We start from the raw sequence: 24,390 nt of genomic DNA, 5'->3' as shown, positions 1-24,390 counted from the left end.
TTGGAAGGCAGAGTGTGCAGAATTTGTGTTATGCCCTTTCACATCCAAAAGCACCCCTTGTTATTGTTGAGAATAGCTGATGGTAGGATGGATCATAGTGGTTCATGGGACCATCCAAGCCCTTGCCTGTTTTGACCTCATGGGAGGCAGTGATGAAGTCAGCAGGAGATGCCAGAGGGCAAGGCATCTCCTTCTGTCACCCATGCATGACCTGGAACTGAAACCCTGGTGTTTGCCCAGGAAATGACCTGTGGAGCAGCACCCATCACAGCACCCAGCTCCAGCCCTTGGAAGGCTGCACTGGCCTGAATTAAAAACAACCCACATAGCCGCTGGCCTCTTCTGGTTCTTTTTTAACTCTCTTTCTGGCTGTAGCACTCAAAAAAAGTGCAAAGACTCTGCAGAGCTGCGGGAGTTAATACGGATCAAGTGCCTCTTCTCACTGGGTAATCATCTCCTAAACCCCTTTTTAATGCAGCACTAAGGTCAAGAATTTTTATGACTGGTTGTTTTTTTATTGTTACTGTAGAATAGGATTGCTAAGCACTATAAAAAGGAAACCTTATGGTTCAGATTTACTGTGGTGTGTATTCTAAACAGTTTAATAAAACAAAACCAAAAGCTTTTAGATTTTCTTCAGTGGTTAATACACAAGCATATTCTTTGCAGAGCCAAGCTTCTGACTGTCGGTCGGTCTGTGGTTCATAGACTTGGTGTGGGTAATAAGATTATAAAACATGTCTCTTGCTAGCCAGCTACCACACACTAATAATAATAGTAGTAATAATTCATTGAATCCAGAGATTTTAGGTGAGTTGTTTTTTAGGAAATGGAGAAAAAACTCTGAAAAAAAGGCTTGAAAGGAAACAGGTCATTGCATATGCTCTGCAGAAAATGCAAGCAAGAATGTGATGGTTTCTGTGCCAGGGAGCCATTCCTCCATTTTGTTACAGCTAACATACCACCATCTCTATCAGGTTACCTTTTTTTTTAACTGAATGTATGTAAACATGCAGGAGAGGGAGGTGAACATCTTGAGAATGGGATGCTGCCCACAGTCCTGCCCCAGCAAGGGCAGAAAGACTGTGTGTAGAAATGCAGCAGAGAGGACTTTGCCTTGCAGAGGTGACGTCTTACAGCATAGTTGACGTACTTAACTGTTGGCACTGCTACCTTTGTGCCTGATACAAAACTTCCCATCTTCCAGTTGTTCACTGGCCAGAAAACTTAGGGAGATATAATCAACTAGCATTAACTTTCCTCGTGAAAATCATCATCTTGTGAAAAACTTGGTGCTTTTGGTTTCCTGAGCATTATGTGGCCGCAGAATTACAGAATGGCCAGGGTTGGAAGGGACCTCAAGGATCATGAATCTCCAACTCCCTTGCCATGATACATTGTAAAGTTTTGGAACAAATAATAGTAGATGGTAGGTCTTCTGCAAAACAGAAACTAAAAGCACTGCCGCCTCTCCATGAAGATGACTTTGAATCATTTCAGGGTGTTGGAGTAAGGTTTGTTTTCTTTGTGCCGCTAACTTGACTGCCTGATCTGGGAAGGATGAGGGTTTGTCTGGCCATTGTCAGACTCTGAGGTGACACAGCACGGTGGTTTGTGCTGTTACGGCTTTGTCACGGATGTACTCTGTAGGCTGCCCACCACTTGGTTGCACTGTGTAAGCAGAGAAGAGAAGATAGTTCTTCGTTTCACTGAATTTTAAAGAAAACACTGTGGCTGCATGTGCATAGTGCTGTGATTCAGTTGGATGTGTCTTGCACAAGTCAGTCAGCAGAACTGTCTTAGCTGTCCTGTGGGCTCCTGATAGAGAAGTGTCACTGGTCTGGGACGTCTCTGTCTCCTCGGGACTGTAAGGCTAGGTGGACTCCTGCCCTTCTTTGAACACTGGTCAGTGCGTGTAAATGAAGGGTTTGGAAAAATTTCCTGTGGCCCTGTTAGTGGTATAAGTGGAGGGCTTGTGAGGAATCTCACTGTGGTGTTATGTGTCCATGTGCCAGATGCAGCTTTAACTGAGGTAAGGTCTGCATGCTGGCTTTACTGCTGCTAGATTTCTTATAGGACTGGGTCATCTTCCCTGGAACTGGGTGGCATTGACACACGGCAGAACTCTAAGGTCAGTGCATAGGGATTTGGCTTCTGCAGCCCCCGTGATTGCCTCCTTCAGAGATGTATGCCCATGGGGCAGAGGGTGTGGACACAACACTGAGGCTCAACTTTCATGGGCAGCTGTTGCAATTCTGTCTCTACAGATGAAAGGGATGGAGAACCGCCACGCCATGAGCTCCCAGTACCGGATGTGCTCCTACTACCCATCCGCCTCATACCTGGGCCAGGGGGTTGGCAGTCCCACCTGCGTCACACAGATACTGGCCTCGGAGGACACACCCTCCTACTCAGAGTCGAAAGCGAGAGGTAGGTGGATCTGCTGGGGCTTCAGGTACCAGTTTGACCTGGCATAGGTATCCTCAGAATGCGGGTGGGTGGTGGGAAGGAAAGTAAGTGTCAGACAGAAGGTGCCACAGAATCTGTAGGAGCTGATTTATTTGTGAATGATAGTGGTAAAGTGGAACTATTTCTGTATGGTGAGGCAAACTTGTATTTCAGAAGTCTTGTAGTGTAGAGCAGTTAGTTACACAGAATCACAGAATTGTAGGGGTTGGAAGGGACCTCCAGAGATCATCGAGTCCAACCCCCCTGCCAAAGCAGGTTCCCTACACCAGGTCGCACAGGTCGGCATCCAGGCAGGTCTTGAACATCTCCAGAGAAGGAGACTCCACCACCTCCCTGGGCAGCCTGTTCCAGTGCTCCGTCACCTCACTGTAAAGAAGTTCTTGCGCACATTTGTGCAGAACTTCCTATGCTGCAGTTTCCGGCCGTTTCCCCTTGTCCTGTCTCCACTCACCACTGAAAAGAGTCCGGCCTCGCCATTCTGCCCCCCACACCTTAGATACTTATAGACCTGGATCAGGTCCCCTCTCAGTCTCCTTTTCTCAAGGCTGAACAGACCCAGTTCACTCAGCCTTTCTTCATAGGAGAGATGCTCCAGGCCCTTCACCATCTTTGTGACCCTCCGCTGGACACTTTCCAAGAGATCCTTGTCTTTTTTGTACTGGGGAGCCCAGAACTGGACGCAGTACTCCAGATGAGGCCTCACCAGGGCAGAGCAGAGGGGGAGAGTTGATGTACATTTTGTGTACATTCTTGCAGTTTGTATGACAGGCCTCTAGAGGTGGTTCCTGTCTGTGCTCTTCACAAAGCTATTCCAAAAGAAAGATGCTCCAGCTGTCTTTCTCTTCTTTTCATAAACTGTTCATAATTTCTCCCCCTGGATCCACAAGCCCTCCATTGAGCCTCTGTTCTCTTCCTTCTGAACCACTTGTGGAAATTATTCTTGTATCCCAGCAGTACCATTACACCCTTTACAGACTCACCTCTGTGTTTGCTTTCCGACTCATCACATCATAATGCTTTGCTTGGAACTATTACAGATAAATGTTTTTTCACATCAAGTGTTCCTGGCTATCTCAGAGGTCAGATTTTTAGAGACAAGTTGGTGAAGTTACACTTGGTGTTCTGACAACATTTCTCTTGTTTCCTTAGTCTCATGCTCCTGTAGGGTAGAATAGTAACATAACAAATGAAGTTGTCCTTCTGGAGCAGACCAAGCTCCATGTAACTGCTTCCTTCTCTGGAGCAGGCAGTAAAGGATAATTGAGAAGAAGAAAAACAGAAAGAGTTGAGTGACTCTACTTCTTGTGTCCAGAATTCTCTTTGCTACAGCTTTTGAAGGTATCCTGAGTTGATTGCTTTTGAACTATAATTTTCAGTTACCTGCATGGACCTACACTCCATGAATTGAGCTAATTCTTCCAGATGCCTTTTCATGCGTTTTGTCTCTCTGTAACAATGAATTTGGCAGTTTAATTTTATGTGGTCTATGGGAAGTATTTCCTTTGGTTTCCTTCATACCTGATGAATTTTTGTGATGTTTATCCTTTGTATGAAATGACAGCACTGACAACGGCATCCAGACCCATTTGCTTCTTTTATGCACTTATACATTGAAGATAATTTTATCACAGAATCGCAGAATAGTTCAGTTTGGTGGGGACCTTAAAGATAATCTAGTTCCAACCCTCTTCATGCATAGGGCTGTCACTCACCAGATCAGACTGCCCAGGGGCCCATCCAACCTGAATTTGAGCACCTCGAGGTTTGTGGCATCCACAGCTTCTCTGAGCATCATGTGTCAGTGCCTCACAGGCCTCAAAGTATGAATCTTCTCTTCACACATGTGTGTGGATCCTTTCTTAATGTCTGATGAAAGGATGCATGTTACTTAGGTCCCTTACTTAGGTTACCAGTCATGACCTTTTTGTTGCTGATGTTGATGTCTGTTGCATTTGATTTGTGGTGAAAAACTTTGTTGTGGTTGTCTCCTTAATGACTCGAAGTTTTGGAAGATGAAGTGTATTTAAGTCATATTTGTGGCTGGTGTAAATCAGCATTGAGCCCTTGAATTCAATTCAATTCAATAAGCCTGGGATGATTTATGCGAAAGTGGTGGCTGCTGTTTCAGAGTGGCTGTTTTCTGAAAGTCTTCCAACTAAATATGACGTATCAGATAAATGGAGAAACAACACATGGTGTGATAAAACCTGAGGCTTTTTTCTCCTTCTCCAGTAGTTCTAAATGGCTTAGAGAAATCAGTGATCCTTGGTTCATTTTCCTTCTCTTTTCTTCAGTTTTATTTTCTTCCCCTTTCTCTGACCACCATTGAGCAATGACGTCTTTCTTTCTGCTGATTGGTCAAAGAAGCATTTGGCTTTATGCTCAACTGCAGTTGACACTTTTTCTTGCATCCATCACTACTAACTCACTAAGAAGTCTTACCAGTTGAGTGTTCTTACAAATAGACAAAAGACCTTATACCCTTTGTTCCCAAATGCACTTCAGTAATTTTTCATCACTCTAGAAAAAAGTTGTGCGTAATGTACCACTGATTTTTAAACTGCATAAATACTGTATTTTCAATAATCCTTGACTGCTTCTCCAGACAATATTCCCCACACAGATATTGTTCCCTAAGTTACACCATCAATCAGAAACCGACAAGCAGTGAGATGTAATTTACTGAGATCAAACAGCATTTTCCAGACTCTGAAGAAGTGTTTTTCCATAGCAGGGAGGTAGTGGGTGAAAGAGGCACAAATATTTTTGTGAGAAAGTTGAGCGTGTGAGTAGGACCATACCTGTTTTGTGGCCTTCTTAGAGACATCCTCTTTTTCATTATGCCTATTCTTGGAGGAAATGACTGCTTTTACTTTTTCCCTCTACAAATAACATAATATTCTCAGGCTGTTAGTCAGTGATTTACTTTTCACAGCCCCTAGAGAGCGTGACGCTTTTTGCCTCTCGTTACCATTTGTGTGGATGCTGAGTCAGCCAGCAGACTGTCAGTGGCAGATCCCTTAAAGTACTGACTATCCATGCTACATGTCATCCCATTTAGAAGGCACACATGCATTTCTCCATTTATTGCTGGACTGGTCTTTCTGTACAATGCTTGACTACTTTATATGAACCTTCTATGGTGTTGGTGATGGCTACTTTTTAAAGACAACTCTAGAGCATGTTTTAAATGAGCAACTTACATTTTACTCTTTTAATTTTCTGTGATTGAAGTGATGACCATGCTCAGAACCATGTTTTCTTTCTATGAATTTATATGCATAGATTTTAGGTCCAGAGTGTAATATTAGGAGCATCTATTCTTACACATTCTATAATGCAGACTGTACAACTTCACTTAATAGCTCTTGCAGCAAGCTCGAAACTATTTTTTAATAAGATCTGTTCCCATAGAAACTTTACAGGAATGCAGTAGTACGTATGAAAAATCAACAGGTCAAAAGAAAAAAATTAATTTTGCAGCCACATTTTTAAAACTTCTGAAACTAGTCTCTGCAACACAAATGGTTATTAAATTCCCAACCACAGATCAGAGATTGTCTTAGACTACATGCAGTCTATTACCCACACTTCAGTTGTAACTTCAGGTTTATGGAGGTTTTGCCAGTTCATATATTCTCAGTATTTTAGCCAGACCATTTCATTAATTTTGTTCTGCTAAGTTAACTGTCTTTTTAGTCATGTTGAAAGGAAGGGGAAATGAGCTAGCAGACCACTGATTTACACTTTCTTTGTTTTTACAAATGATGCAAAATTCTCAGTGAGCTCTTGACATTTGTATATGAGGTCATGCCATGTTACAGAGTGTTGCATATCATAATGGACTGACATTTGCTGAATGGCAAAAAGCCATCACTCAACTGCCTTGCAATTTGAACATGTTCTAAGTAAAATGGCTTTGCTTCCAACCAGCACAGCTGCTACCCTTCTGCAAACTGGAAAAAAGAGGGAGAAGAAATTACAGAAACCAGTGAGAAATGACAGAAGGATGTTTTCAGAAGGCTGTCTTAGATCATGAGGTTATAACATGTATATAATAATTTCTAGATAAAAGAGGAATTTTTTAGTCTACTTTCCAACATTTTTCTTTCCCTTTTTTTTTCTGCTACCTTGCTAATTTTTTTCAGAATGAGCAATTAGAAAAGAAGGTATATGAGTGGTTTTTACCAGTCTCTGTGTATACAGATTGTGCTTTAAAGCATATCTTTGTTTTGCAAGCCAAGCTGAGAGCTATTTGTGCAAGTAGAGAAATGAGAATGTGTATATGGCAGGCACAACAGAGTGTCCGACTTATAAGAGCCAGCTGCCTTGATCACATTTTTTTCTGTGAAATACTTGGTTTTGGTTTTGGTGGGGCTTTTTCAGGATTGGATCAGTGCCTAGAATTGCCAGGTACCTTCAGCTGACTTTGGATGAGGCCAGTCCTGTCTTAGATTTGTGAAATACCTGCACGAGACCTTAATTCAAGACATCATGAGGCATATGCTTAGATCACAACTGGGTGCCTAGCTCTGGACCCTATTTCCACTGAATTAAGGTGAGCCTTTGCTTATCAGAGTGAAGGTGTTTTCCAGGTTTGGGACAGAGGCAGAAAAAAAAACCATTTAAGTAGAAGGATGCGGAGGAGGCACATCATTTTATTTGCAAACACCTTTTAGTTGGTAACATTGCATTCTCTTAAAGTTAGCACAGAAATCAAACTCATTTTTGTTAATATTTAGCAAATATGCTGAAGAAGGTGGCTTGCATTTAAAATGTTGCTTTAGTTGCTGAATGGAGTTGAATTTTTTTTTTTCTCAGTAGTGTCTCAGGATAGTTGGAAGCGTGTAATGCAGCACTGAAGCAGGACTGTGTTTGCAGCTTGAACATAAAACAGGAACCACATAAAGCAAGAGTCTGAAACTCCATCCAAACACAAATGAAAAAAGCTCACATGAAGCATTCGTTTTGATATAGAAAATGTCAAAATTTTTGCTTAAATCAGCAAACAGTGTTTGTTTTTCAGGGGAAAACATTTCTAGTAACAATTGTTCTTTTTTTTTTTTTTTTTTTCTTTGTCACCAGCACAGTTCAGACACTTTCCAGATACTTTTCAAGGGGTCAGTCCTACCTAGAGTCTAATAACTGTTTAACAAACTCACTAGTTTTACAGTTGCAGAAACTAAGGAGTAGTGATTGAACACCAAAGCAGAGACTTCTCCGGGGTCTTTGTAATACACTCCTGCTTCTATGTGGCTGGGTGCTGTACTGGGAACACCAGTGAGCTGTTGGAAAAGCCCACCCAAACTATGAAGCAGTTCTGTAGAGTCTCTTCCAGTGGTTAAACAATCAAGGGTATGTAGGAAATTGGCTCCCTGCTTAAGCAGAAAAGTTCAGTAAAAGAGATGCTGAAGTGCAGTGAACGTAATATGCCTGATAAATGAGAGATGCCCTGGGTTAGGATATCTCTCTTCAAGTGAGGTTGCAGTGTGCAAAAGTCATGCCCCTTTTTTAGGTTTCTTAAGTACAGTCGTCTTCCATAAATATGTGCCCTTGAAATTCTGTGCAAGATAACAATCACATTCATAGTCACAGACAGCACCTAGTTGTAGGATCAGAGAGTTCAAGAAGTCCTGGTATGCGAAAGGTCTGAGACAGTGCCCTTGCATTTGTACTGTTTCAGTGAATGTTTGAGATATGGAGGCAGCATGCTGCAGCAAAGCAGACTGATCTGCTATGACTGAGAAATAGCTTCAGAGACTGGGGAAATACCCTTGCATTTAATTGCTCTGTTAAATTTGCTGCCAGCTGACAAGATGCACTGGCAGAGCTGTGGCAGTAAATGCTTGGAGAAGTGAGGCAGGGCAGTCAGAAACAGTCCAAGTTTTTCTCTGTCTGGTCTGGAACAATTCTGTGTAAGTGAAGAGTGACTCTTGCTACCCACAGGCTCCAGGCCTTGTAAGTCTGAGGGATACCACTTCTGCTCCTTTTCTGCACATCCTTTAGCAGAATGCCAGTAGAAATGCATCCTGGATGCAGAGGGGCTTCAACAGCAGAGTATGTGAGGAGTATATCATTTTGCTCCTAGAATGGATGCAGTTCAGCAGCATTTAGCTTGTGTGTATTTCTTATGTGTATGTTCGTGGATCTTTTTCTTAAAAGCTGACCTCCAAGATGGTCCAAGAGTGTACCATCCCTTAGGCACAAGGAACAAGCAGTATTCCCTGAAGCTTGAGTCTGTTTGATACTAACTATCCATCTTACATCCAACTTTTACAAATAAACATTGATACCAACCAAGAAAGGAAGAGATAATAATCTAATCCTGCAGATGCTTAACAGTCAGTTGAAAGATCTATTTTTGTCAGCAGGTCACTCCATTTTGTGTAGTTGTTTCATCCTTTTTGTGCTTTCTCATTGCTGCTGTTCACAGTCCCAGATGGCTGTTCTGTGCTCGCCTTCCCTTCGGTGCCCATTACAAGGATGCTAGGAAGGCTTGCAAACTTTGGACTGCTTCTCTGTGCCGTGGTTTACATTTCTGTTTGCGTTCATGCAAACCACAGCCTTGTCTGCTGTTCTTGCTTGCAGCAGTCTCGTTTTTGTGTCTTGTAACATATCACTGTTCTGTGGCTTTTTTAGAGTGGCAAGGTACAGTATGTTGGGGGCCACCTGTGTATGTGTGCCGAAATATACACAAATAGATATGTAATTAAATAGGTGTATATGTATTCCTCTGCTAAATAAATCTGCTGTACTCAGACACTTCTGCCTTCTTTCACAGAACCTGGGCTGCATGGATAACCTGTGGAATTAATTTGTTGTCAGTATGGTGCGAGAGCAGAATTGTGTGAAAGCTGGACAATATGCTGTTATTCTTTGATTAGATCAGAATAGATTTTGGGCAGTTTGTAACATTTTACAGATGTTTTTAGGGTAATGACATTTTAACATCTCATTTTCTTTCTCAGTGAGAAGCTGAATTTTAGACTTAGCTTGAGTTTGGAAATATTTTTTTTAAATCAAGCAAGTTGCTAACCCAGATTTGTGACATTTGTACTCATGCCTCATTGTTTCATTAGCTGTGGCAGCAGCATTTTCAAAATACATTTGAGAATTTGAGGCATATTTAATGTAAACTCGAGTGATCTATTTTTTTAATGTGTGGTTAAGCCTTTTTGTAAATTATTGATCTGTGTTGTGAGGTTGGATTGGTGAAGATTTGGCCAATGTAGTAAGTATGTAATAAGTATCCAAGGTCTGACTGACAGAGAGGGAAAATCCTGGAAAGGAATGAATTTAAGCATCTGCTTACATTGTACTCTGCTTCGGTTTATTTTTGATTCAGAGAGTCATTTTAGTAATTTCTTCTTGAAACACCTTTCTTCTCTGCTCACTCAAAACCGCAGAGAAAGAACACAGTCATGCAGCAAACTTGTCGTTGTGTGGTTGCAGAGTTATAGGTTTGATTCATGAACCCTGCTGCTCACTGTGGGGAAGAAGCTGGTCCTGTGGCAGTGGCTGCAGGGGCTGTGGTTTGTTTTTTTTCATGCTTAAAGGATGCTGGATCCTGTTCTAAAAGCCTGCACCATGGGGTTTGGGCTTGGTGCTCTGGTTTTATTATGGAACTTTTTCCCTAAGAACAGAAATTCATGGAAATTGTTAGTAGTAAAACAAACTTCACCACAGAGTGGCAAAACAAGTTGAGATGTTTTGTCACAGCGGTGACAGCAGCGTGCTTACCAAGGTGTGGTTGGTAGCTGTAACAGTGAAACTTGCTCCTCTCTTTGCTTTGCTGTCATATGCAGCTGCATCCTCCTAGTCCTGGTTAAGAAAAGCGAAAATTTGGGCACATTCTGTGGCGCATTCTGTGCAAAAGCGTTTACAGAGAGTATCTTGCCTTTCATGCCAGCTTATCAGAGCAATGACCTAAGCTTCTGCAGGCTCTTTGACTAGTATAAGGCGCTTCTGTTGGCAGCCCTGCTGCAGATTGTGAGAAACTCGAGCAAAAGATGTGTTTGCTGCTGATTTCCTAATAAGAAAAAAAAAAAAAAAAAAGGCAAATCAGAGTTGCTAAGTTTCTGAAAGCAGCCTGGATGGCAGGAGGCAATGAGCCAGGCTGTGGCTCTTGGCAAGAGCCCACAGCACTGGTCCTGTGCAGAAGTGATTTTAGGAAGGAAGGTGAGGGTTTCCCCTCTGTGCAGGTCTCCTGGCCCTGTGCAGCACTCTCTGGGTGAGGTGAGACTAGGTGAGGGGACCAGAGGGAACAAGGGATGTGGGCACAGGGGTCCCTTCCTCCATCTGCGTGGCCACCAGTGCATGTTTGCATGGCCCATGTAGGGTTTGAGCAGGCCTGCACGAGTGGCGCTGGCTACTTGATAGGCCTTCTTAATTTGGCAGCTATTGGCCCTCCCACCCAATACTTCTAATTCTAAGCCTGGGTGTTACCGATGGGTTTATTTCCAGTGCTCCTCGCAGGCATAGCTTAGGCCAAGTACAAGTTGAATAACCTTCAGGAAAGCTGTGCTGTCCTTCTGTCGGCCGCTGTCTTTGAAAATTGCCTGCAGAGTTAGTGAGCAGGAACAGTTAAGATTTACAAACAATGATGAAGCTTGTCATGCATCTTTCACCATTCATCATCTGGGTGCCGTGGCTGGGCGGTGAAGTGTTCTTCATAAAAACCAGCTCAGTGTGAAATACACCTCGCAGCAATGTTTACTGCTCTGAAACTCGTCAGCAGCCCTTTATAGTAAATCCAGATTGCGATGTGACATTACAGTATATCATTGCAGAGCACGCTGGGGTTTACACTAGGAATGAGTGCAGTTCACACCAGATGAGATGTCGAAATTGAGTTATGTAGGAATTTGGCTGTTATATGGGGATAGCTTTTGTTTTCCGAGGACTGAAAGTTAGCTTTATATATATAATATATATAATCTACACATACCTGCACCTGTGTGTGGATGCATATATGGATACAGACATACATACACATAGATATATGGATACACACATGCTATGCACACATTCTCTGTGCAAACACTGCAGATGTACAAAGAAATTACTCTGACAGGACCCTGCCTTTTTTTTTTTAATACTGTCTCCCTATTTTTTAGAAGTGTTGCAACTTAGCTTTTCAGTGAAGCAGGCTTTTATTTTCAAAAAACACTGTTGAAAATACCATTCTTGGAACAACAAAGTTTGATTATTTCTGGTTGAAAATTCGGAGTGATAAGTTTTCTTACGTTTTTCAATTACTTGTGTTATTTTTTTCTGCTTGTTTTGGGTTAGCTGTTATTTTAAAGGCATGGGGCTCCTATGAGGTAGTGCTCCTGGGGCCAGCCAAGGGAGGTGGCTCCTGAGACAGTGTGGCTGGATGGGGACCATCAGCATGGAACTGCTGGACTGTGCTGGTGGTTTCCTCCCACTACCTTGGGCAGAAGTTCTGGGGGACCAGAAACTTGGAGATATGGAAGAGCAAAAGTGTGTTTGGTTGTATGCTGAAATGGTAGTTCTTCCAACTAACTTTAGTGCCTTCATCTACAGTATTGGCTCCAGGTTGCTAAAAAAGGGAAAAAAGAAAAGGAAGAAGTGAGATAGTAGGCATTTTTGTCCAGCTGCATGAGAAAGATGGCAGTGCAAAAAGTAAATGGGACATTTTGTATATGAGTATATATGAGTAGAAGGCTGTCTACTGTCTTGATTATCCTACAGGCAAGGACAGCAACCTTCTTCAGTGGGAGTTAGGTACTTTGGTGGTAGTTACCTGATTAAAAATAAATGAAATGAAAGGTGGGAGATAAGAAGTTTCTGAGTGCACCCTGTGACATCGTTATTTCACTGCTATACTGCAAAATCTGGAAGTTAAGTTAAATTTCTTTGTCTTTAGTGTGCCGTGACTGTCCTCTGTCTTTGAAGCATAGGTGTCATGTTCTGGACTTGTGACAGAAGTCTTTTGGCTTTACTGTGTTGCAGTTCAGCCAGAGGGAGAGGAGGTGTGTTTGAAATACTGTTACATTTCATTTTAGATTTTTGGGATCTATGTTGAGTGTTAAATATAGTACAGAAGTGGAAAAGGGAGTATGACTGCAGTTGGCACTATCAAAAAGAGAAGATAACTATATTTCATTTGTCCTCCTTAGTTATTTTCAGCTTCTGTCGTCGTTTTTCCATTGAGTGCTCATTCTGCAGTGAAATCGTACTTTCTGGCTGAGAACATTTTCCACAAATGTGTTTATCGTTGCTAATTTTGCTCAGTTGATTTGTTAGGCTTTTTTTTTTTTAAAACTATGAAGTTTATCATTTGGCCTGCTGCAGACAGCATAAGGCTAATGCTTCAGATACACTAATCATGTAGGTCTGTAGGCTTCTAGGCATACAAATAGCACTGGAAGCTTGTTCATATTCAGAATTAATTTCATGATACAGTGTTAATCTCACCTGCTTCTGCATCAGAGGCCTTAAAGGATCCCAGCAAGTTTCTTAGAGATGATGTGGAAATGAAAGTTCAGAGGTGTTGAGTGTTATTTATGAGTATTTTTACTTTCTCCTTTTATTTTGAGCGGGGAAAGTTTGGACATCTTTTATGTTACTCTTGTGGCTTGAATTAGAGGGGTGTAGAGTAAAGCTGTCATTTATAATGTACTGTTTTCAAGCACCAGAAAGTAGCATACAAAATCAAAGAAACATATTTCTTCACAACCCAGACTGCTTTATGTGCCTGCTCAGTTTCTAGTAACTTTGCTAAGCCGCAGTCTTCAGATATTTGTGGTAAATGGTGGCTTGACATAGTGAAGCTGTAATAGCCTCAGGGAAGTGGAGGCCCTCAGTAATACATATTCAGGATACTCTTGTACAGATCATCATTTTATTTGCCACTCTCTGGCTTGCCTCATTTCTCATCTGTAGTAGGTTGTACGTAGATTTAAAGACACTTCCCAGTATTTGGAAAAATACTCTTGAAAGGTGCCACATAAAACAGGCGGGCTCGTGGTATATTATGCAGTGATTGTGTCTGTTGTTGCTGCCCAGACATCCCCAAATTTGAGTTAAATGGAGAAACGCTGGCTTGGACCAAGAAAAAAATGTATGCTGCATGTCGGGTTAAGTCACTTAATTTTATCTTGCTTTCCCATGCACGTACAAAGGTCTCCGGCTGGGGGTGGCATTTCTAACAATGTCCCTGCAGGAAGCAAAGCAAACATGCCTGTAGAGCGCTGTAAAAATACTCCAGAAGGAAATTGCTGGGAGTAGGGGGGCTGGGGGGCGAAACATCACAAATAAGCCAGCAGTACGTTGGCTGATTATAATGACTGCCTTGTAGCATCCAGGAGTTGTCAATCATAGCTTAACGTTTATAGAAGTGAAAAGTCAATGTCTAGTTGTTTAATTTGACATGGCTCTCGGGTTGAGAAAGTGTAATCGCTGGAGGGGACAGTTAAGTAGCTGTGCTCCGTGTCAGCCTGTCTCGCTCCGACTGCTGCACTAAACGCTTTCCTGATGAGCGATAGATTTGGTTAAATACCAAGATAATTGCTAGCTACAGCATCCAGCACTCTTTTAATGCCTTGTACTACATCTGTATTAGCTCAAACCCCGAGGCTGTTTGAGGTTTCTGCAGCAAAGAAGGCATGTACGCTCAATTACATTACTCTCCTTCGGTTTTTGAAGGGCAATTGTTGCAGAGCTAAATAGGTTGTAATAAATTACATTCTTTTCTTCCAAACCTGTTGCAGTAAATCAGACAGGCAAATGTTACAGCTGCTTTTTCCTTTTAAGTGACATTTTGTTAGTCTGCCTTAACACCCCAAGGATTATTTAGACAAAGTGGCTTTTCATATGAAAAATTAAAAACTACCAGACTTTTAAAATTGTCTGGCAAAACCAGCAAACTCGTTTTGCATGCTATAGAAGTATTTGCTTTTCCTGGTTGGTTCACATCTATAAATCAGATCGCGGCACAAATGCACTTTGCTTCTCAGGGTGCACCATCAGAAGGGACTGGAGGGGCACTCCCACTGCAATTAGGTGGGTGTCAGCATTTCCACTGCCCTCATAACACGCTTGGTATGGTAAGGAGACTTGAAATGTCCTCGCTACTTTTGTCAGAGTGGCTCAAGGCAATCTTGTTGCCTGCTTATATCTGCGGGTGGCTGCGTGGCTGCATGGCACTGATGCGGTGCTGTGATGCTGCTGCACAGTGATGCTACATGGATGCTGCACTGCCTTGGTGCAGCTCTTGCCTTCTGAGCATGCTGCTGCTGCACCAAGCACATGCCAGGTGCTCCCTTCTATCTCTTTGCAGTACAGCCTACGCTGCACCAAGAGAGCCTGCACCTCTTGTCACCTGCAGAGGTACAGCTCACTTCACAAATGTATGAAAGGGGCTAGCTGAGGCAGAGGAGAGCATTTGTTTTTGTCCACATGTTTTATCTTAAAATTCTGAGCAGATTTGAAATTATAGAATCACAGTATCGTAGCGGTGGGAAGAGGCTTCTAGAGATCACCTAGTCCAACCTACTGTAAAGCAGGAAGTACCTTTGGTAGTAGCTTGATGATTGAGCACTTCATTTTGCCAAGATTAATTTTGGAATGTAACGCAGAAAAAGCAGAAGCCTATTTACCATTTAGAAGTAAAACTAAAAATTGTGATTTTGCTTAACACCTTCAAATTAATTCCCACTTTTCCATAGTTTTTTACAGTGTTTATATTACTGCACACTTACAATGCCCTATGCTTGATGTTTGTCCCACAGTGCCAGTTAAATCAGTTAAGCTTCATAGGTTTGCATTCCCTTGTTGGGGGTAGCATGCTTATTTACCCCAAGCATACCACTAATCACTTAGTTGGTTGCTGAGATAGAAGAGTGCTTTTAGCCCAGTTTGTCACTAGTTTTGTTTCTTTTCTGGACGTGAAAGAAAAGGAAAAATCAGTGAACTCTTTCTCCTGTTCCTTTATAAATCATTTTCCCTTTCAAGTTCTGTTCTAGAGCACTTGCAGAAACTGCAAAGAATATTTTCTTTTCCCACTCTGAAACAACCATTTACACACAGTTTTTAGCAGATTTTTGTATTGGCTTTTGGCTATGTAAAACACATTTTGATAGGTTGTAGTCTGAGCCAGATTTGAGCTAGTTGTATGCCCTTAAGTATCATTTTAAAGCTCCTGAATACTACAAATCAAGACTTTACTGTCCTCATTTTTTTCTCTCCCTCCCTTAGATAAATACAAACTTGTAGCTCATTAAACTGTGTTTACCAAGTAAGTCATATATATTTTGTCCCAGCTCTTTGCTGCGGTGCAGGTGTGCCTAGTGACTTTAGTTTGATTGGATTTTATCACTAGTACTTCCCAAGACATGCTGCAGGCAGATCTGTGCGAACGAGGGAGGCAGCACCGGCCTGCTGAGAGGGGTCTGCTAGTTCTTTTATGTGGATGCTTCTGCAGGAGGTAGCTGAAATGAAGTTGTAACATAATGAACCCTAATAAAAAGAGGTGAGGAGGGAGGAATGCATGTTGGCCCTTGGTCTGGGAGCAGTTCATCCCTCCTCAGCCATGCTCTGACCTTTGTGCTTCTTGCTCTAAACTGTCCAGCTTGGATCAGGGGGCACCTGGACCTGCTGATGTGCATTCACCTGCATTTTTGGGTACTTGAAAACCCATTCTTCCCTGCAGCCTAGAGCAAGTCCTTCTGTCACCTCATCCTTGCAGCCCAGCTGGCCAAGCTGAAAAACCTCAGGGGGAGCATGCAGAGATGCTCCTCTGCACAGCCTCCCTGCAGGGGGCTTCCTTCCCCCAGAAGGCCCAAGGGACCCCAGTCAGCTCCTGTGAATGTGGACAGGCCTGGAGCCTCGGGCTGCTGCTTCGGGAGAGCTCTGGATGAGGACCAGGCATGCTGGGAAGACACAGCTGTTTTCATCAGATGGGTTTTGCTGCATTCATCTGCCATGTGCGTGCCCACGGTGGCATGGCTGGGAGCAGGCCTTACAGCAGTGCTGGCACAGCCAGCTGGGGCAGGCCCCACCTCAGCAGCACAGGGCTCTGTTGCACGCCGGCATTTCACAGGGTGCATTTAATGCTGCTGTTGTGTTAGTGGAAATAAATATAAATATAACACAGTGGGTCTGTCATAAGCCTAATGTTGTGTGAAACTTCATTTAACTCATTTGACTACCTTAAGAATGCTTTGTGTTCAGTTTTTGTCCCTATTTTCTCAAGTACAGTGACTTATTGTGACAAGGTTCCTAAACTTCAGAGTGTATAAATCTCACTTTAAAATAAGTAGCAACATTTTTACTCTGTTTATGTATATACCTCTCTTTTGCTGCAAATTTAACCAGTACTTGTTGAACCATTTGACAGCAAGTCTGCTTGACTGGCTTCTACATTAAAGTTAACACTGAAAAATAGTAATGCCATGGTAATATTAATTCACTTTAATGCCTCCTCAGCATTTAAAACTGTAGATTCACTTGAATTCTAACCTGTACGTGTAAAGGCTCCTTCATTTTTCCCATTTACTCAGTTTTGAGTGCAGTTGTTTGTGAGTTTAGTCTTGCTCATGCTGAAATCAGTGGCAAGCCTCCTGCAGCTTTTGCTGGCATGGTGTAAGTTACGGGTACTTCTTTGTTCCTTCCCAGCAGAGGAGATTACATTTTGAGAACATTAAAAAAAATCTGTTCTTGACAAGTGAAAAATCCATTGAGTCTACTGTAACAGATCACTTTCATTAGACTTAGCATTTTCTCTGATTATTTAGTAACCTCTTGATTTCCAAAAGCTTGCAAGTCATATTCAGAAAAGATAATTAAGCCATACAGTATCACATTTTATCACTGAGCCCGTATTTTCTACGGTTAAGAAGGTCAATAAGGCTGAAAGAGCTGAAGCCATCATTATTAGCTGCTTGGTTACTTTTTGAGTGTTGTGACTGATGACAGCTGGCATGGATTTTGTCCTTGTTTTATAGGTTGAAAGTGACGTCACGAGCAGTAAAAGTGTAAAGAACTGTGACCAAAATTAAAGTTTAAAGTTAAAATTTATTTGGCTAGTCTTGATGTTGCACAAACTGTGATAGACTTCTTGTTGTTTTTATTTTCTGGGACACCAGTAAAGATTAACAGCTTTTCTGGCACAGGAGCTGGGAAATAGTCAGCCAAAACAGTGTTAGATTTGGATTTCTGCATGGGACACCAAGAAGTTATTAGTGGTTATTAAAGCTATTTTCTTTCTCTAGTATTGCTACACAGGGAGAAAACTTGTGCCTTGTCCTCTGTCTTGCCATGTATTCCACTGCTTGATAACATTAATCTGAGTCTGAAACACACTTTTCCCTTAAAATTACCATTGCTCTTCAGTCAAACATTTTCCTGCCACACTATTATAAATTGCAGTGTGTTTTCTAGGTGAGATAGTTATTAACAATGAACTTGTTTGGACGATCTTTAAAGAGGTACACAGAGCAAAACAAAGGCAAGATATGCTGTCATGATGTGCGGGGACGAGTGAGAAGGGAGAGTCACTCTCTTGTCTCCTCCAGCATGCACTGACCCAGATCTGCAAGGTGGATTGCTTCAATATTCACAGAAAGAGCCACCCATGACTGGCTTCTCAAAAGATGGCGTTGGTTTCATGGACCTGGCTTTGCAGGTGGCTGTGCAAAAGGGTGCCAGGGCACTGTGTTTCCTGCCTTACTGCTGTGCCTGGGAGTAGTAGAGGCCAAGATGTTGCTGACCTCCTAGCTCTGCAAGGCAGATTGGTGCAAAACTAGTCCTGGTGGAATGAAGTACCTACAATGGGTGTTTGGGCACATGTTCCTTCCTCTGGCAAAATACTTGTACGTTTCATGAAAGTGATTGACAGAAGCAAGTTTCAGTTTTATTTTAGAACAGAGTTCTTAATTCTTTCAAGAATGAGAAAAAACAGTCCAGAAAGTGGATTCAGAGCCCTTTTTTTCCCCTATTGTTCTGTCTTGTCCTTTGAATACAACACATCAACGTGTATCTCTTTGTTGTTGTGTGTAGAATTGTATGTGACCTTTAGGAACAAGAAGATCCCAGCTTTGTCACAACCTTGTTTAAGTGATGAAATAAACGGCTTTTCTCTGAGGTTCCATGCTGCTCACCTCATCCCTCATAGCCACATTTTTTTACATCTTTCTGGGCCTCTAATACCTGCTTGTATGTTTGGGTGGTTACTCTCCAATCTTGAATCTTGAACTGATTTGGTATTTTTTTCCAACATAAATTCCTCTCAAAGCATTGTCCATTTAGTGATTTACAGAACAGCCTTGCAAACCATTGGGTTTGCCCAGCAGTGGAGCATGCTCCACTGCATGCTGAGGGACCGTGAATGTCTAAGGGAAGCTGGGATCTCTGAGAGCACATCTGCTAATGGTTGTAGCAAAGACTTGTAGCCTGAAGAAGCATGTTTATCTGTGCAAAACATAGGGAGCTGGGTATTCTGCAGTAGAATAATTTCTCTGGTGTAATTCCCAGTCTGAGCGCACAAATACATGCACAGGACAACACAGGGGCTTAACTAAGTGAGGAATAGAAGGGATGGAGAAAAAAGATAACTTTCTTTTTGCCACAGTGCCTTTTCTTTGGAGGATTAGTACTAGTTTAGAAATACCTCAGCCTGTGCCCTCATCTTTGCTCCTTTGTGATGGGGAAATTGTTGTTCTGTTGTGTAGTCATACAGAATGTTTATACTTATAGATGACCCAATCAACCTTCCATAAAGGTGCACATTTTAGCCATTAACTAGAGTGGAAGAGGTTTATTTTATGTTGAGATAACCAGTTCTTGGAGTGTGATTTCCTTCATGTCTTCCAAAGCACCAATTTTCTATGTTAAACCATTAAAACTGTATGTCTTTAAGGATGGAACTATTAATCAGAATTTTGGAGTTGAATGTAAGATTAGATGCTTTGTGTAGGATTGTACTGATTCATACCCTTCTGGGACGTGGCTCTGGTAGAGTGAGCATTTGTGGTGAACATCTTGCCCAGGAGGTGTGTAACCACTCAATTCTGCCAACCTAGGCTTGGCACTAGCAAGCTTTTTCCTGCTGGGCTTTGCACAGATCAATTCAAAGCAAGTATACTCATCTTCATATACCTGGTTTTCCTGAGTGTTTTGTGATAGTTCCTCTGTTCTCTGCCTTTCGTAGCCTCAGGCACCAGCTTAGTCCCATCAAGTTCACCATGTAATGTAAAACTGGTAGAAGTGAAAGGTGTTGGTCAGTCAGTACTGTTTTGATGCATATTCTGTCTGCAGGTTCTAATGGCAGTTGCTTTGTAATTGGTTGATGTTGTTGTGAGGTAGGATTTGGAGTCTCAAATAAAAACCCAAAACCTGTGCTTCCAGAATGTCTTCCTTGCATCCTTCCTGACCAGCTGGAGGTGGGTGAGGACTGGAAAGTCTCTTTTGATTGTTTCTCTTATTATTGTAAGAGAATTTAAAGGCAGGGGTGAGGGAGTTCAAGAGGATATTTTCTTCAGCTTCTGGTTTCTAATTACATCAAGTTATAGCCCCACCTTTTTAGTTGCTAAAAGTACAAGCAGGAACTGGAAAAGAATGAGATAATCCATAGTAAAGCATGCTGAATAAAGATCTCCATTCAGATCTTTACCTCTTATCCTGAGCTTCTAATGCCAAGAATTAATGCTATTTGAAAACACACAATGAATGTGCCCTACTGTGGGCATAAAAGATAATCCCAATTATTTTAAATGTTAGGAAGAAGGGTAGGCGTTTGAGAAGGGGAAAAGGGCTTTACTGTGAAATAGTATATCTGTGCTAAGAGACACAGGCTGGACTTGGTTTTGATTGCATTTCCTTAGGCATGTTTTGTCTTTTTTTTTTTTTTTTTTTTTAATGAAAAGGCAGCTCTGCTTGTTCTTGACACTTCTTACAGCAGGATAATTTCCATTGGCATGCATTGCTGGAACTGGACTATTTGCCCTTGTATTAAAGTCATGCAAAGCAAAGAGGGAGCACCACTCTCTTTTTATTTTTAATTTATCTGCATTACAGTCAACGCCAAATAGTCCACAATGAATTGATCAAAATGAAAACTGCAAAGATATTTCAGCTGAGATGTGTAACATGGAGTAACTCTCATTTCAAGGCAGATCTATAACTGAGTTTTCATTAGTGCCTCATTACTGTTTTAGCATCAGTCTCCCTGTTAGACCAATAGCTCATCTTACTATGTGCTCTGCATAATGCTTCTCTTAAGAAGCCTACATCCATGCTAGAGTGTGATAATGAGCTGTAGCAAATAGAAACTGCTGGTGTCAGGGTGAGGTTCCAGAGTTTTACCCTTTGGGAAGCACTGCCTACTCCAGGTCTGAGAGGAGGGCCAAAGTATGAGAGGAAGACAGTCACTGCAGCACACCTGTGGTATGTGAGGAGGTATTGGTTAGAATTCTCAGTCAGTAAGAGATATTTAGTCTCAACATTCATGCAGAGACAGAGTAGCACAGAATAGCTAGGAAATACTGGGGATTCATTGAGCATTCACTGTGTTCAGTAACATGAATTTCTGCAGCTTTAAAAACATGATTCCTTTTGTTCAGAAGAAATTTTAAAAACAGCTGACATATGTTTTTCTCAGCTAAAAACTTTCCTCCATTAACACTGGTTTCTTCATTATAGAGTAAAACAGTCCTCTGTCCTTTCAAACAACGCATTCATGGCATACATGGAAAGTTCGATGGGGACAGATCTTTGCTTTGGCCTTCTGTCACCTAACTCTTTTAGAGCTGGAATGCTTGCAGGGTTAGGCATCGCAAAGATGACAGGTAGCAGAGCGCAGTTGGTCTGGGAGAACTGAGCTTGGTATTTGTGTGTGTGCTTGCATTGGGATTTCATTTGGCCCATCTTGAGATGACATACAGCACAGTCAGGACACTGGCACTCCTGCTGCTCCTCTAATGTTTCCTTCACAATAGGAAAGTAGTGAGTTTCTCTATCTTTTCTGCGTGTTTCTTTCTCCATAGCCGAGCCAGTGTTCATTCTGATGATCCTCTGGTTTTGCAGGAGTTACCAATTTTGTGTTTTGTTTTGTTCTTTGAATGAATGCTTTGTTAAGCAGCTGCCACGTGTTCTTGCATTTGATGTACCTTGCAGGCTGTTTACTGGCAGCAAGTGGTAGAGCCAGCCCTGCAGTGTCAGTATGAGCTGTAGAGTGATGATTACCACCAACTTGAGTGCAGATTGAGCAGTATCTTCCAACAGAGTCCCATCCACAGTATTTCCAGGACACTAAGCCAGCATTCCCTCAGAACATTGCCAATCACCCCAGTCGCCACCCATTCCCATCGTAGCTGCATGGAGATGGGTGTGCCTTGAGGTGGTAATCTGAGGGAAATGCCCCAGTTGTTTTTTCTTTCCGTCTACCCTTCTCACAGCTAGCAGGTCTTGCTTCTGATTATCATTGCCACTGATTTCTTAGGCCTGCTGGTTGCTAAAGACACTTCATATAGGATTTTCAGGGCCTAGAGTAGCAATCACTTCTTGTACATTCATTTTCAGTGGTACTTACAAAAGGAAAATTATTTTGCTGTAGAAAGGAAGAGACCATGAAAGACTGAAAAGTTCCATTTCTGCCTCAAATCAAAACCCTGGCCCGCTTCAGTTGTGCTCCACTGCCTCAGGACAGCAGCAACAGCTTCGTTTGCCCTTCTTCCTCTGAGGGTGAGCATGGATGTGCTTGCAGATGCAGGTTTAGGTTTGCACACAAGGAAGAAGTATATAGTCCTTAGGAGCAGGTGGGAAAGGCATACATATTTTTCTTTTCCTTGAAAAAGGTGAAAAAGCTTTAAAAAATGGATTGTAACTCTCAACCTTAAATCTTTTAAAATTGCTTCCTACTGAGAGTTTAATAGTTTTTTAAATGTAAGCTCAGGAAAATACTTACTTTTCAAGCTTGAATATCCTTCCGCTTTCTCAGATCACTGAAAGTGTATTATTCTTTTCAGTCCACTGAATTACAGGGATCACTCATGTTAAAAGTTAATGCAGTTTCCAGTGTCAGAAGATGTAAGGTTTTGTGGTTTTGGTTCGTATCCCTTCTCACTTCTTTTACTGTGTGATTTTAGCTGATATTTTTTTTCAGATTCATATGGCTCAAAAGTATTCAGGTTTCCCAAGTGTAAAAGGTAATTAGATCAAGGAATGATCTTTAAAAACCATCATAGACCCAATTCTGGTGCTGTTATTTACACAGATAAGGGCTGTGTAACTACAGTGGGAGGATCAGCCACAAGCCTCAAACAGATGAAGCTCATACATTTAAATCAAAAAGAACATGGGTTTTGTTTCTTTGAACTTGGAATTTTTACATTTTATTGCCGTGTGATTAAAACACTGGAACAGAATTGCTCATTTCTTTCTTGCTGCCTTTTTATGGCTACAAGTCCCAAATCAAGTATCTTGCTCTCATTATCAGCTACCAACCTACCTGTTGGCTGACTTTGGTGTCTCCCACTGAATGCAATGAAAGTGAGTCCAAGCAAGCAGTGCAGGCTGGGATACAGGGGTAGGTCCCATTTGCAGAGAAGAGACCTCTGTAGTTCAAGGTTATTTTTAAAATCTGGGTGGCTCTGCTTACATCCTCCTGTGCACGTTCAGAGATTAACGTAGGTAGCCCAAGCTTCACAACTCTGAAAACCAGAACCATTTTGACTGTCACTAGAAGAGCTGCCTGTGTTATTTAGATCACTTGCCTCCAAGCTCTGAGATGTTTTGTGAAACCAACCAACCCAGTGGTGACTGGGAATGTTCCTGTGCTAATACTCCTTCCATCTGAGGTTTCATTATGATGTCAGGTACCTCATGAGAAATGCTGGGAGACTGGTGGAGCTCCACTGGTCCAAAAAGCTTAGGAACCACTTCCTGGGGTGCTGAGAAACAGATGTGGGTGCCTGTCTACAAAAAGGCTGACATCTGTATCATTCTCCATGTTTTTAATAAATTAACGTAGAGCTGCTGGGTAAATAGATCATGAAAATGAAATTGCAATTTTACTGTCATAGGGTTTTAACACTGGTGCCATGTAGCATGTTGGGTGGGTTTCTCACTGCACTCCTTCCATGTAGGAAAAAGCTTTCTTTATGTTTGTCAGAAAGATTTATAAATTTTAAAATGTGCCTTTCCGTCACTCCAGGCACATGTGTACTAAAGATATTAACAAATCCTTTCAAAGAAATAAGCCACTTGCCCATCTGGCTACTCAGGAGTTAACAAAAAATTATCTCTAACTTTAATCACTTCTTTTATACTTCCTGGAGCTTGAGAACAGGGGGATTCCTTATTGCTTATCCTAAGTATGTTGGGCTTTGCTAGATCAGGGCAGAACGAGGTTGCAGAGTTGGAGATTTGAGCCACTGAGGCAGTCATTGGTGGTCAAGCCAGACTTCTGCTTGTTTGCTTCATAATGCAAGGTGCCTTGTGGAGAAAGAGACATTTCCTGGTGCCAGATATGGCCAAATTCAGCGGAAGCTTGTATTGCTGACTGGCAACAGCTGTGGCCTTGTGTGACCTGTGAGGAGCTGATCTCTGGAATGTTTACACTAAGAGAGATATGGACTGCTACGTGTTCTGTAGGAGCTTTTGCTCTTTGGCATCCTGGTGCAGACCTATGTAGAGAGCACCTGTGTTCCATCGTTACGCAGTGGTCAAAGCATGAACCACTGCAACAAGCTACTAGCCTGAAGTGTTAAGTGAGATGTGCTTCAGACCAGGGGAGTGTGGGCTGCCCAGTGAGTATGTTTGGGCTCTGGTACCTGTCTGACCAGGTGAGCCTGCTTCCCTTCCACAGGAACAGGAATGCTCCTCCATTCTCTGCACCTTTCCCCTAATCTGCCTGTTTACATCTGGTTCAAGTAATGGGAGCTCCTCGGCAGTAAGTCA

At 42.1% G+C, this 24,390-nt stretch overlaps 1 protein-coding gene across 1 annotated transcript in view; it reads left to right on the top strand.

Moving 5' to 3' along the window:
- DMRT1 (doublesex and mab-3 related transcription factor 1) overlaps positions 1–24,390 on the top strand; it is a gene marked incomplete at both ends in the record, with an annotated part of 53,856 nt that overhangs the window by 27,801 nt on the left and 1,665 nt on the right. Inside the window, one exon of the mRNA XM_079548393.1 lies at positions 2,268–2,430. Coding sequence (XP_079404519.1) covers positions 2,268–2,430 — 163 coding nt within the window. The remainder of the gene's footprint in view (positions 1–2,267; positions 2,431–24,390) is intronic.

The sequence above is a fragment of the Tetrao urogallus genome, assembly GCF_951394365.1.
Source record: "Tetrao urogallus genome assembly, chromosome: Z".
Taxonomy (NCBI): Eukaryota; Metazoa; Chordata; class Aves; order Galliformes; family Phasianidae; genus Tetrao; species Tetrao urogallus.
Note: the sequence above shows the minus strand (reverse complement) of the source record. Positions and strands in the feature narration are given on the sequence as shown.